The 12,758-nt window shown below is 26.7% G+C and overlaps 1 protein-coding gene across 2 annotated transcripts in view; it reads right to left on the bottom strand.

Moving 5' to 3' along the window:
- Positions 1 to 12,758, bottom strand: part of LOC127286321 (E3 ubiquitin-protein ligase TRIM9) — a 224,660-nt gene that overhangs the window by 204,651 nt on the left and 7,251 nt on the right. For both annotated transcript variants that reach the window (XM_051312709.1, XM_051312710.1), the window contains exon 2: positions 9,550 to 9,834. In XM_051312709.1, coding sequence (XP_051168666.1) covers positions 9,550 to 9,834 — 285 coding nt within the window. The remainder of the gene's footprint in view (positions 1 to 9,549; positions 9,835 to 12,758) is intronic.

Genomic DNA, 12,758 nt, shown 5'->3' with positions numbered 1-12,758 from the left:
TTAATTTACGCAAATCACTGTATTGCTATACCGCGTTAACCAAAATTTTAGTTAAATCAACAAAAAGTTCATTTTCATTAACCACACGGAGAAAAATGGAAAAACGAATAACTTTTACTACTTTAAAAGTAAAACCGGAACTGTCCGCAGTTTCTGAGAATTTCTGTCAATTTTTACTCCAGAAATAATAAAATTTACTCTGAAAATAGTAAAAATTATTCTGGAAATAGTAAATTTCACTATTTCTCGAGTCAAAATTGACAGAAATGCGCAGAAACTGCGAACAGTTCCGGTTTTACTTTTAAAGTATGTAAAAGTTATACTTTATTCGTTTTTCCATTTTCCTCCATGACAATTTTTTCTTCGTTCGAAAAATTTATTTAGATCAAATAAATATTTAATTGAATCAAACAAATTTTGTTTGAAATAACCAAAAAAATTGTGTTAATACCAAAAAAAAAAAATGGTACAATTTCTATTCTGTTCGAGTCGTGTTTAGGTATAGCGATACTAGCGCTCTTGCGGGGAAAATGTTGCAACTCAGGTGAGAGATGAGTTGTTACAAATGTCGGACATGTGAATTTAATAAAATTTAAAAAAGAGAATTTTCAGAATTAAAAAAAGATGAAAATATTGTGAAATAAGGAATAATTTTGCACAAATACATAAAATATAATAATTAGCTATGGTCAAAACATTAGCTTCATGGAAAATTGCTTTTATTTTCATTGTAAAATAAAATATGTTTTTAGGTTAGAAAAATGAAAACATATATTTTAACAGGAGCTTGAATAAAAATTTCTCTATTAACATGTTAATTTAATTAAATAACAAGGCAAATTGATAAAATAATTACTTTCATTTTCCATTTATGTTGATTTTTAATTTAATTGCATATTTATCATTCACTATTTTGTATAATAGGTCAGATAAATTTAAATTTAGCATTTTATGTTTCTTATAATTCGAATATAGAGCTCGCGCATTATTTCAAATTCAACGAAATGATAATTAAAATAATGAATAATAATAATAAGCACCTGGTTTTTGCGAGAAACATAATAAGTTCTCTTTAATCTTAATAATCTACAAGATGAATTTTTTTTTCTTAAAGTGGCACGAATGCTGTATATATATATATTCAAGGACTCTGCCGAAAGAACTTTATTCAAGGTTTAAAGAAAATACTTTCAATAAAAACGAATGCTATTTGTTTAATTATAATTAAGTAATGATAATTAATTTTTGATAATAATGCCAATTTATCAATTAATTTTATTAAATTATAATTAATTATTTTTGATAATTATATCAATTATTTATTGAAATAATTTTATTATCATTTTCTAACTGAAAAATGTACAAAATAAAAGTTTCAAATTTTTTCTCCCCTAAAATAACAAAAACTCAATTAGATTTGTATAAATTTTCTTAAATTTAAATAAATTTTTTATTTCCTTTTACAGAAAATTGGAAAGTTGAGCAAAACCATTATGTTTATGTTTTTAAATTTTAAATTAGCTTTTGCAGCCCACAAACTAGCGCATGACTCTAAAAAGTTGTCGACTTTTATAATTTAAAATGTCATTATATATTCGAAAGAGATTAGAATTTTAAAAAAATCGTTTTATCATTTTAAACATATTATACGTATATAATATGTCGTATATATATGTCAACAAATTTTATATTTAAATAAATTCAATTTGATTGATGAAATTTGATTTTCCTTTATTGTAATTACCATTGAGCTTTAATTTAAATATTATGTGAAATATAATTCAAATTCAATATGAAATAACAAAATGAAAGCCAAGTTAAACATTGTATATAAATTGAACTATAAAAATATATATGACATTAAAAGCTTTTTCGATATATATACAATGCATTTATACTCGTAACATAATATGATGAAAAAGGTTCAAATAAAAAATCCATTAATAGAAACAATTATAGTTCAATATGTATATATATGTAAAATGGAAATATAATACAAATTTATTATTTTTATTTTAAAAATAAATCCATTCACAGTATATACGTACCAAAGTGAAGCATTTTAACTGTAATAGTATTTATTTCCGTAAATAAAATTCAATTTGAAAAGCAATTCTTATAAAAGGATTTGATCAATAACAAAATGTGTTATATTTCAACATTTTCACTATATTTCCATTTATATTTAGGTAAAATCGTATCAATTTAAATAAAAGCTTTTTATTAAGTTTACATTAAAGGAATTAAATGAGATTAAATATCATATTAAATAGAAATATAGATTTTCTCAAACATTAAAGTAAATTAGTAGAAATATTGTTAAATAGAGTATGAGATTTTTTTATAACAGAAGATTTTGGAAATAAAGGAAGAAAAAATTTAATTAAATTTTATAGTTTTGTAAATTTAACAATAAAACTTTCTTGAATTGCGGATAATTCCCGAATATTAACAACACCTTATTGAAGATCCTAAATAGAAACAGGTGTACCAATCATGTGAAAAGAAAATAGAACACTACCAATAAGAAAATGGCGCTAAATTTGAATATAGTTTTCAATTAACATAATTTATACATGAGAGAATTTTACAATCCGTAAATTTTGTGTTAAAATAATTTTTATAATAACTAAATTTTCATTTATTTATTTATTTATTTGAAACATAACGGGACATGCCCTTTCGTACAAAAGTACTCCTAAATCTAAAAATTACAATGCTTTATTTTACTAAATCTAGGTTGTCACTTTAGTGATAATGTTTTAGTTCGAATTAAATATAATATTTAGTAGAATGTATAATTTACTTTTTAATTACAGGTATTAAATTTATGAATATTATTTATCAACATTTTTTATTTAACCAAAAAATTTCTTTAATTTTAAATTTGTCGACAAATTTCATTTCTGCTCTCTTACATAAATCGTAAACTTTAAGAATTTATTAAGTGTTTAACTTTACCAGATAAAACTTCTACTAAAAGGAAGTTTCGATAAATTGAGGTTTGATATAAAATATTCAAATTTGGCGCCATTGTCATAATGGCAGTGTTTTCTTTTCTTTTCATATAATTGGTACACCTGCTTCTATTAAGAATCTTCAATAATAAATATTAAAATATAAAAAATTGATATAAAATAGATATTCTACAGATTCTGTTAATTCCTTGATTTAAAATTAAATTAAAAAAAAAAAAAAAAAAATTCAAATTGGCGATTTTTTTAAAATTTATTGGATTCGCTTGAAACTCGTTACGTTTTCTTTAATTAATTAATTTATTTTTAAAACATTGTTCGATATATTGGATCCTCCATTTTGAATTTTGAAAATCTAATACCAGATTCATAATCAGCAACCTCAAAATGATGAAAAATTTCATAAAATAAAAATTCTACCTTACTTATAATTCGGTTTAAAAAAAAATTATTCCCAATGTATGTCGAACTGTATATGTATTGAATTTTTCATAATATAATTATAAATACATCTTTTTTTAATATTATTAAAAAAAATACTGTGAAATAAAAATTTAATTTAAAAATTTATCCCAAAGATTCATAAAATTATCTTCCAAAGTCCTTAAAATAGTAGATTTAAATTTTAATTTCGCTTTTAATTTCAACCCTCTGTAAGCGATATACAGTTTCCCATACTAAACGGATTGAAATAAAATGTCACATATGTGTTGCTATAGAAAATCTCTCCAATTTCCAAAATTATCCGTACCTTTTGTCAGATAGTATAAATATTTGTTTTAGTATCATCTAATTATATAAATTAAACTTTTTAAAAATTATTCAAAAATACTATTGTTGGGAATTATTTTTCAAAACACGAAAATTTTATTTTTTTTGGGCAAATCACTTTTCTTTGCTTTCTGTGAAAGAAATTTTTAAAGTTCAACGAATTCACTTGAAACAAAATTTTAACTAGAAAATGGCGGGAAAGTACAAATATCATTTTTTCAATTTTTTAAAAAAATTCATTCCATTTTTCTAAAATTACTACAATTGTACCTTAATAACTTTAACCTTTTTTTTGGACCAATAGGAAGGGTCGAACAAACAATCGACAGAAAGATTTCAGTGCGATTTTTAAAATCAAAAATTTTTTATTTAAAAAGGTTAATTAAAAGACTTGAAGTTAACTGACCAATTTCAAATCGCTACATTTTAATATATTTTTATAAAAAACGGAGTAGTTTGAATTTGGTTAGTTAACTTCAAGTCTTATAATTAACATTTTACATAAAATTTTTTAAAAATTATTATCTCCAAAACGAAGCATAACACCTTCGTAAGATCTTAATAGAAGGTAAAGAATATTATAAAAAATCTTTGTGCAAAACCTCAATTTTTTTGGAGCACCGACAAAAAAGTTATAAGTAAATAAAAATCATGAGAATATTTAAATAAAATTTTTTTAAAATCGTATATCATTCAAAAATAATAAATTTTTGCAATAATTCTTTCGTTCCTCTGTGCAGAATAAAGTGATTTATGTTTTTGGTGAGTTCCAACATCTAATTTTTAATAGTTTTTTAATAATAGCGTTTTTAAAAAAATTGAAAAATTTAAGGTTACAAAATCACATTGTGAACCTCCTACTTTTGATATTTAATATTTTTAAAGGTATTAAAATTTTTACCATAATATTATGGTTAATGAACTCAGGGAATCATCGAGTTTCACATATATTAAAACTACATTTTTTTAAAATTTGGTCGCAACCACTATTAGACGAAAGTCAGTGGACTAAACCCTAAATGAAAATTCGAGCAAATAAAAATTCGAACAAATAAAAATTCTGTGCAGTGAATTTGCGGTTATATAAAAATTCTGTTATACAGAAAATCGTTTTGATGCGAAAATTCTGCAAAATACTAATTCAAACAAATAAAAATTCGACTCAAAAATAATTATGACAAATGAAATTCTATAAAATGAAAATCTTAACTAATGATTTTTAGAAAATAATCATGAGTCCCGTTTTTTGTTTGAAAATAACTGTACCTATATATCCATGAATTTTAATGCAATCTATCGACAGCTCATCATTTCGCTTATTATTATCATCATATCATCAACCAAGCAGAAATTATTGCTGCGGAGGATCTCGTTTGCACTATATACGAAAGATGAACAATGGAAGGTAGGATATCCTGTCCTAAATAATTGCCGAAGAGCATATAATGTGTGGTCTAAAAATTTTTAATAGACATATATATATATATATATATACATATACAGTGCATAAACACTGATTGTGAGCTCTATACACTTGGCTGGATCACACCACACACCGTTTTTCCAAGTGAACCGCTTTTGCCGCCACACGTTCGCCAATCTTTCTCTATCTCTCTCTCTCACCAATATACTATGGGTTGGGTTCTAGTTTTCTCTGGTCTCTGATATGGTATAAAGTTTCAAACAAGCGCGTTATTCGCTACGAGAATTTTAACGGGAGCCGGTAATTATGCGCCAGGAATATTGCCGGCTTTGCCTCTACTGAACCCTTATACTTCTCTGTAACTCTAGCCCACTCGATTATTCCAGTGCTGAATTCATTCTTCTCGCTTCTCGTTTGAAAAATAGATGAAAAAAAAAAGAATCCCTCTCTCCCTCTTTTTATATGAGAGCGCCCCGCAGATGAATTCAATTTGTTACTCGTGCTGCGGTTGAAAATTGGTTTGAGAAGGCAATTTCAATTAGAAGAGAAATTTTGTTTCTGTCAAAAAAAAAAGTATTCTCCTTTGGAGAAAATTTCAAAGCAAAACTTTTTCCCTCATAAAGAAATAAACAGAGCGATGATGATAATTTGCTTAAATCAAATACAGCTAAAAAAAAAAGTTATTTTGATATCGTAATTTTATAAAAACTGCTATTATTCAAAATACTTTCTTTAAAAATGCATTTTATTTACTGTTATGTATATATATTATTTCTTTAAAATGAGCTGAGAAATATATCGTGTGAGTTTTTTTTTTCTCTCTTTTTTTCCCTAAAAGACAATATTTTTTGACGTGATACATATGTTTGCAGCAATTTTCCGGGCGATAATGTCCTACTAAATAATAAAGAAAAAGTGAAGAAAGTCAACCCTCTTTTTTTTGTTACTTTAGTCTTATATAGGATATGCTATAAAAAAAATCTCTGGACCATCCACTTGTTTTCTCAAGTGGCCTCTAAAGGCAGACACATAAATTCTGAAACCAAGTGTAAGTTTTCCATCTAGAAGGTATAAAGCTTCCCTCCTCAAATCTAAACACTTGTCTAAAGCCCCAAAAGAATGAAAAGATTTTCAAGAGCCAAATCTGTAATCTAAACTACATATCAACTTCCATGAGTCTAAACACTCGACTGTTTATTTCAATTTGAAACTCGTATCTCTTGTTCATATATATATATATATATATATATATACATCTTGAACTTTAAAATTAAATTACTTAACAACTTTTTTTTTGACGTTAATATATACAGAGTGATTTTTATGTTCCGGGTCCAATAAATTTTTTTTTATCTATTTTTTTTCGTTTTTTAAACAAAAAAAAAGTGGAATTAAAAAAAAATTATATGAGATCCGGAACATAAAAATCACCCTGTATATAACGTTGACATATAACATCAAGAAAGTTGAAAAGATTTTGTAAGTTATGAAATTAAAATATGAATTTTTAAATTTAAGATTTGTTATTTTTTCCTTAAAAGATAAATTTAAAACTAAACTAAATTTTCAGCAAAAACATATTTTTTTTTATATCTGATTTTTTTTATCACTTTACAAAGAGGTTATGTTCAAGTTTTTGTTACACGGAGAAAACTGGAAAAACAAATACATACTTTAAAAGTAAAACCGGAACTGTCCGCAGTTTCTGCGTATTTCTGTCAATGTTTACTCCAAAAATAATAAAATTTACTATTACCGGAATAATTTTTACTATTTCAGGAGTCAATTTTACTATTTCTGAAGTAAAAATTGACAGAAATGCTCAGAAACTGCGGACAGTTCCGCTTTTATTTTTAAAGTATAGTAAAAGATACTTTATTCGTTTTTCCATTTTTCTTCGTGTAGATGTCCGAAAAAAATAAAATATGTTTTATGTATTTTGAAAAAAATTATAATTTTAAATAACTATCATAGCCACAGCACCGAATCCAAAGTCTATTTTATCCCATCACGTCAAATTTTTGACATAACCACAAAAAGTATTCACAGTATTAAAAAAAATATATATTTCTAGCCTAGGGGTTAGGGTATATTTATCATATTATGTTTTTGAGGTCACTAAGGGGCCATTCATTAATTACGTAAGGGTTCTTAGGGGGAGGGGGGGTTTATAAAATCTCAACATGGTCTTACGTGGGGGGTGGGGGGTAGAAGCTAATCTTACGTAAGCTTTTGCCAAGTATTTTCCATTTGTATTGATGTAATTAATTTTTTAATTACATTAATATTGTTAAAAACTTACGTAAGAAGGGGGAGGGGGGGTCCGAAAAATCTTATGTATCCTTACATGGGGGTAGGGGGGGTCAAAATTAGCCAAAATCGTCCTTACGTAATTAATGAATGGCCCCTAAAATCAAATCCAAAGTTCATTTTACCCCATCATGGCAAATTTTTCCACATAACCTCAAAAAGTATAGAATTTTTGCTCATTTTTTTTGAGGTTATATTAAAAAATTTGACATAATGGGGTAAATGGACCTTTAATTTTATTTTAGCGACTCAAAAAGCAATGTACCTTGAACCCCAGAAAAGAATTATTTTTGTTTTGATAATATTGTAAAAATCTTTTTGAGGTTATGTCAAAAATTTAACGTGATGGGATAAAATAGACTTTGGATTCGATTTTTGATTTTATTTTCTATTTTTTCTGCGACCAAAAATGTTTTTTTTAAGGTTATATCAAAATTCGTGACATGATGGGGGTAAAATGGACTTTAGATTCGGTTACAGCGATTCCAAAAACAATACAGTAAAAATGATTTGACCCCCGTTTAGAAAAGAAAAAATTTACTTGTATGTCAGTGTTCAAATTTTTTTTAAAAAATTGTTTCTTTGAATCAAAGAAACACAGTTAAACAAATACGCATGCGCGGTATACGCAAAAATGTCAACTAAAAGTTTCTATTTACTCCCAGATAGCACGTAATCTTACAGCAACCTTGCGCAAAGCTTGCCGCGCAATATTGCCAACCTTGCACGGCAATATTGCCGCAAGGTTGCTGCAAGCTTAAAATGTCCCACCTGACCCAAGCTTGCATGGTAAGCTTGCGGCAAAATTGCCGTGCAAGGTTACTGCAAGATTGTTCAATAAGATTATCGCAATATTGCTCGGTAAGCTTGTGGCAAGGTTGCTTGGCAATCTTATGGCAAGCTTGGCGCAAGCTTGCGGAATATTAACAAAAAATTTTTTTAGGTTTACGAAAATGAGCACTATGCGCACTTGCAATCACAAGCACTTACGGCTGCGCAATAAATTTTTTTGACCTCCCAGAAACTGGTGCTCAATGTATATACAGAAATAAATTTCTTCCCTCCAAAAAATTTTTTTTTTTCAAATTCCGCAAGCTTGCTCCAAGCTTGCCATAAAATTGCCAAGCAACCTTGCCACAAGCTTACCAAGCAATATTGCGATAAACTTATTGAACAATCTTGTAGTAACCTTGCACGACTATCTTGCCGTAAGCTTACCATGCAAGCTTGTGTCAGGTGGGACATTTTAAGCTTGCAGCAACCTTGTGGCAATATTGCCGCGCAAGGTTGGCAATATTGCGCGGCAAGTTTGCCGCAAGGTTGCTGCAAGATTACGTGCCATCTGGGCTATGGCGCGCAAATTGTAATTTGTCGTGAATTTTTTTTTTCGTCCAAACCTTTAATATATCTTTTGAAAAAATGAACCGACATAGATTAATTTTTTATTATTGAACACAATAATTTCGAAAATTCACTTTTTTTTATTTTCAAAAATATTTCTCTAAAAATCGTTGATCATAAAAATGTTATGAACTTTAGCATCGTGTTAAAATTTTAGAAAATAAAAACTGAAACGATTCTGAAGTACTACGCAACGTTTATGAAAAACGATTTTTAAAGAAATAATTTTTTAAAATGAAAAATTCTATAATTTTTTGTCTTAAAAAATATTTTTTGTAGTGTTTATTAATCAAATTATAAAAAAATATTTTTTTTAAATAAACCATTAATTTTATAATTTTCCATATTAAATAAAAATTGATTTTTAATCGTTGATCATAAACGTTACGTATATACTTCATCATCGTAAACTGAATCCAATATGATCAATTTTTTTCCAAACAATTTTAATTATTCAAAAAAGTCGAAAAATTAACCTTATGCGACCTATATATATTCACATAATACACGGATCTTTATCCATTTAAAGATGAACAAGTCTAAATTTTATTTCCACTCGATTTCATCGTGATAAGAGGGGAAATCGGAGATGATCGCTTGTTTTGGTTATATCGTTTACAAAAATCGTGTCCACAATATATACATAGATATATAAGATGGCACACGTACCTTTTGTGCTTTACAGGCGGCTGCCAATGGTAGAACATCGGAGGAATGAAGCCCATGACGATCTCGTGAACAAAGTGAGCAGGCAGCAATCTTACATTGAGCACAATAAAGGCCCACTGATTCTCCGTTGTGATCGGCACAAATCAGGTTACTGTCGTGACCAGTTCCTCGTACACTTTTTCCGCCGTTTGACTGCCATCTGCCTCGTGGTGGGCCCAAATTATGTGCCGCTAAGGGTCCCCTATTTGGATGGCATGCCTCCCTACAGGCGTCACAATACAAAACCTGAAAAAAAAAATATATTTTTTTTTTTATTAAACACATTTATTGTTCAATCAAAAAGGAAAAAAAAATTCTCTTTATATACACAAATTTCTTCTTCCGCTGGAAAAAAAAAAGTTTTCATGTGACACAAATTTAACATATTATCAGACGAGAATAATATCCATAATTAGGACATTCACTGTAATTTCTTTAAAAAAAAATATATATATAAATATATTTTTAATTTTCTTGGCTTTTATTTGTTTACCTATAGTTTTTATAAATAAATATATTCGGAAAAAATCGATTTATTTTCAATGAAATTTTAATAAATATTAAAAAAAACCATTTGTTTAATATATCAGTTTTCCTAAAAATATCAAATTGAGACCAAAAGTTGCATCAAATCTTTGCAACGTTTTGATGCACATAAGTTATATCAAAAAGAGATCGTTTTGTGTATCATTTTTAGAAATGATACACGAAACGGTCTCATTTTTTGATGCAAAAAATTTAATCAATTTTTATCAATCATGACCGAATTGAATCGACTCAAAATTTAACGAATTTTTTTCAGATATTTTGGTAATAGTATAATTGCGGAGACCATTTCACTATTTAATTTGAAAATGAAAATAACAGAAAATCAAAGACAATGTGCAATTCGATAATTAAAAAGTGACAGCTTATAAACATAACCTAAAATGCATGAGAAAAAATTTGTCGATAAAATCAATATAGCCGAGCTTTTTAGAAGGTAGATGGCAGCACTCATCTTTTTTCTTTCTTTAAATTTTTTCTGAATCGTTTTTATAAAAAGTAAAACTGCCATCTACCTTCTAAAAAGCTCGGCTATATTGATTTTATCGACAAATTTTTTCTCATGCATTTTAGGTTATGTTTATAAGCTGTCACTTTTTAATTATCGAATTGCACATTGTCTTTGATTTTCTGTTATTTTCATTTTCAAATTAAATAGTGAAATGGTCTCCGCAATTGTACTATTACCAAAATATCTGAAAAAAATTCGTTTAATTTTGAGTCGATTCAATTCGGCCATGATTGATATAAATTGATTAAATTTTTTGCATCAAAAAATGAGACCGTTTCGTGTATATCATTTCTAAAAATGATACACAAAACGATCTCTTTTTGATATAACTTATGTGCATTAAAACGTTGCAATAGAAAAAGATACAACCAAGTTTACTGTGATTCTACCAAATTTCACTGAAAAAAGAGACAAAAGAAGCAAAAAATTATAGGTTATGTTTATGATTGTTTTACCCACGGTTTTACGTTAATTAAAATTTTTTTTATGTAACACAAAAATCAGTTTTTATTAAATATTTTTAATTGTAATGAAGACTTAACATATATCAATTATTTGTATTGAGAATCGATAATCTTTTTTGTTTTTCACTCCAAACTATCATAAACATAACCTATAATTGAGCCGCTGGATTCTAGAAGGGCACGTAAATTTTTTCTGCCGGAAAACAAAGTCCCCTGGACACTTAAAATTCATTTTTCGAATTTTAATATTTTTTGAGCATATTCTTATACAGAATTCGATTGCGCATCTTTTTTTCTGAATAAGAAATTTTCCATCTTTTTCCGTTTTCGAAATATAAGAGAAAAACTGTTTTTTAAAAAAAATAAAATTTTCATTGCTTTTTTTGACTTCAACTCGCGACAGCTCAGACAATTTTACGAATTTCTTAATGAAACAAAAACTTCTTTGGACCTTAATGAACAACTTTCTCATTGGAAGTTTGTTGCTGGTGAAAATTTACGAAAATTCCTCACAGGGTGAAAATTGAAGTTCATGAATTTTGCAATGTCTCATTAAAAAATTAATAACTTTTTTATTTTTAATCAAAACAACTTTTTTCTTTTTTAGTCACTCGTAGAATATAATAACACGTATTTTCGTTTTTGTTTCATTAAGAAATTCGTAAAATTGTCTGAGCTGTCGCGAGTTGAAGTCAAAAAAAACAATGAAAATTTTATTTTTTTAAAAAACAGTTTTTCTCTTATATTTCGAAAAGGGAAAAAGATGGAAAATTTCTTATCAAGAAAAAAAGATGCGCAATCGAATTCTATATAAGAATATGCTCGAAAAATATTAAAATTCGAAAAATGAATTTTAAGTGTCCAGGGGACTTCGTTTTCCCGCAGAAAAAATTTACGTGCCCTTCTAAAATCCAGCGGCTCAATTTTTTGCTTCTTCTGTCTTTTTCTTTAGAGCATTTCACAAATATGAATATTTTAACTTATATTTACAAGAAAAAATTTATATTTTAAAAATATTTATTTTCTTTTTTAAATAATAATAATATAGAATTAGAATTATTTTCTCTCATCAGATCTTTTTAAAAAATTTTCAAATAATAAACATCCCTACTTTATTGTTCTGAATAATTAAAATCGCATTTGGTTCACCTCATTCATTGTCAATGCGTATCTTGTTACATATATTGGTGAAATATTAAAGATAGAATAAAGCCAACATGAAAGAGATTACAGAATTGACAAATGGTGACTCATCCGCTACATAAAAATGACCATATGATTTTAATTTTAACGCTACAAATATTATTTTCACATTTATTTATAACCCGTTGGAAAATTTAATAAAAATGTTCAAATTTTTATAAATTACAAATTTTTTTTTACCCAAAAATTTAAATCCTCTTATACATAATAAAAAAAATATTTTAAATGGAAATTTAATTGTCCTCCACATACAAATATTTATATTATTTATAATAAATACAAAAAATATTTATTTTTATAGATACTAATTTATATATATTTTTTTTTTGGTGTAAATTATTTACTTTCATAAAAAAAACAGTTAAAATTGCATTTCTTTGTATTTTTTAATACAGTTTTAAATTTCACCCTAATATGTAATCAATATCTTTAGGTGCAGAAAAAAG

This window comes from Leptopilina boulardi, unplaced genomic scaffold (genome assembly GCF_019393585.1).
Source record: "Leptopilina boulardi isolate dan_hultmark-lab unplaced genomic scaffold, ZJU_Lbou_2.1 LbouV2_352, whole genome shotgun sequence".
Classification (NCBI taxonomy): Eukaryota; Metazoa; Arthropoda; class Insecta; order Hymenoptera; family Figitidae; genus Leptopilina; species Leptopilina boulardi.
This window is presented reverse-complemented; position numbering and strand designations above follow the sequence as displayed.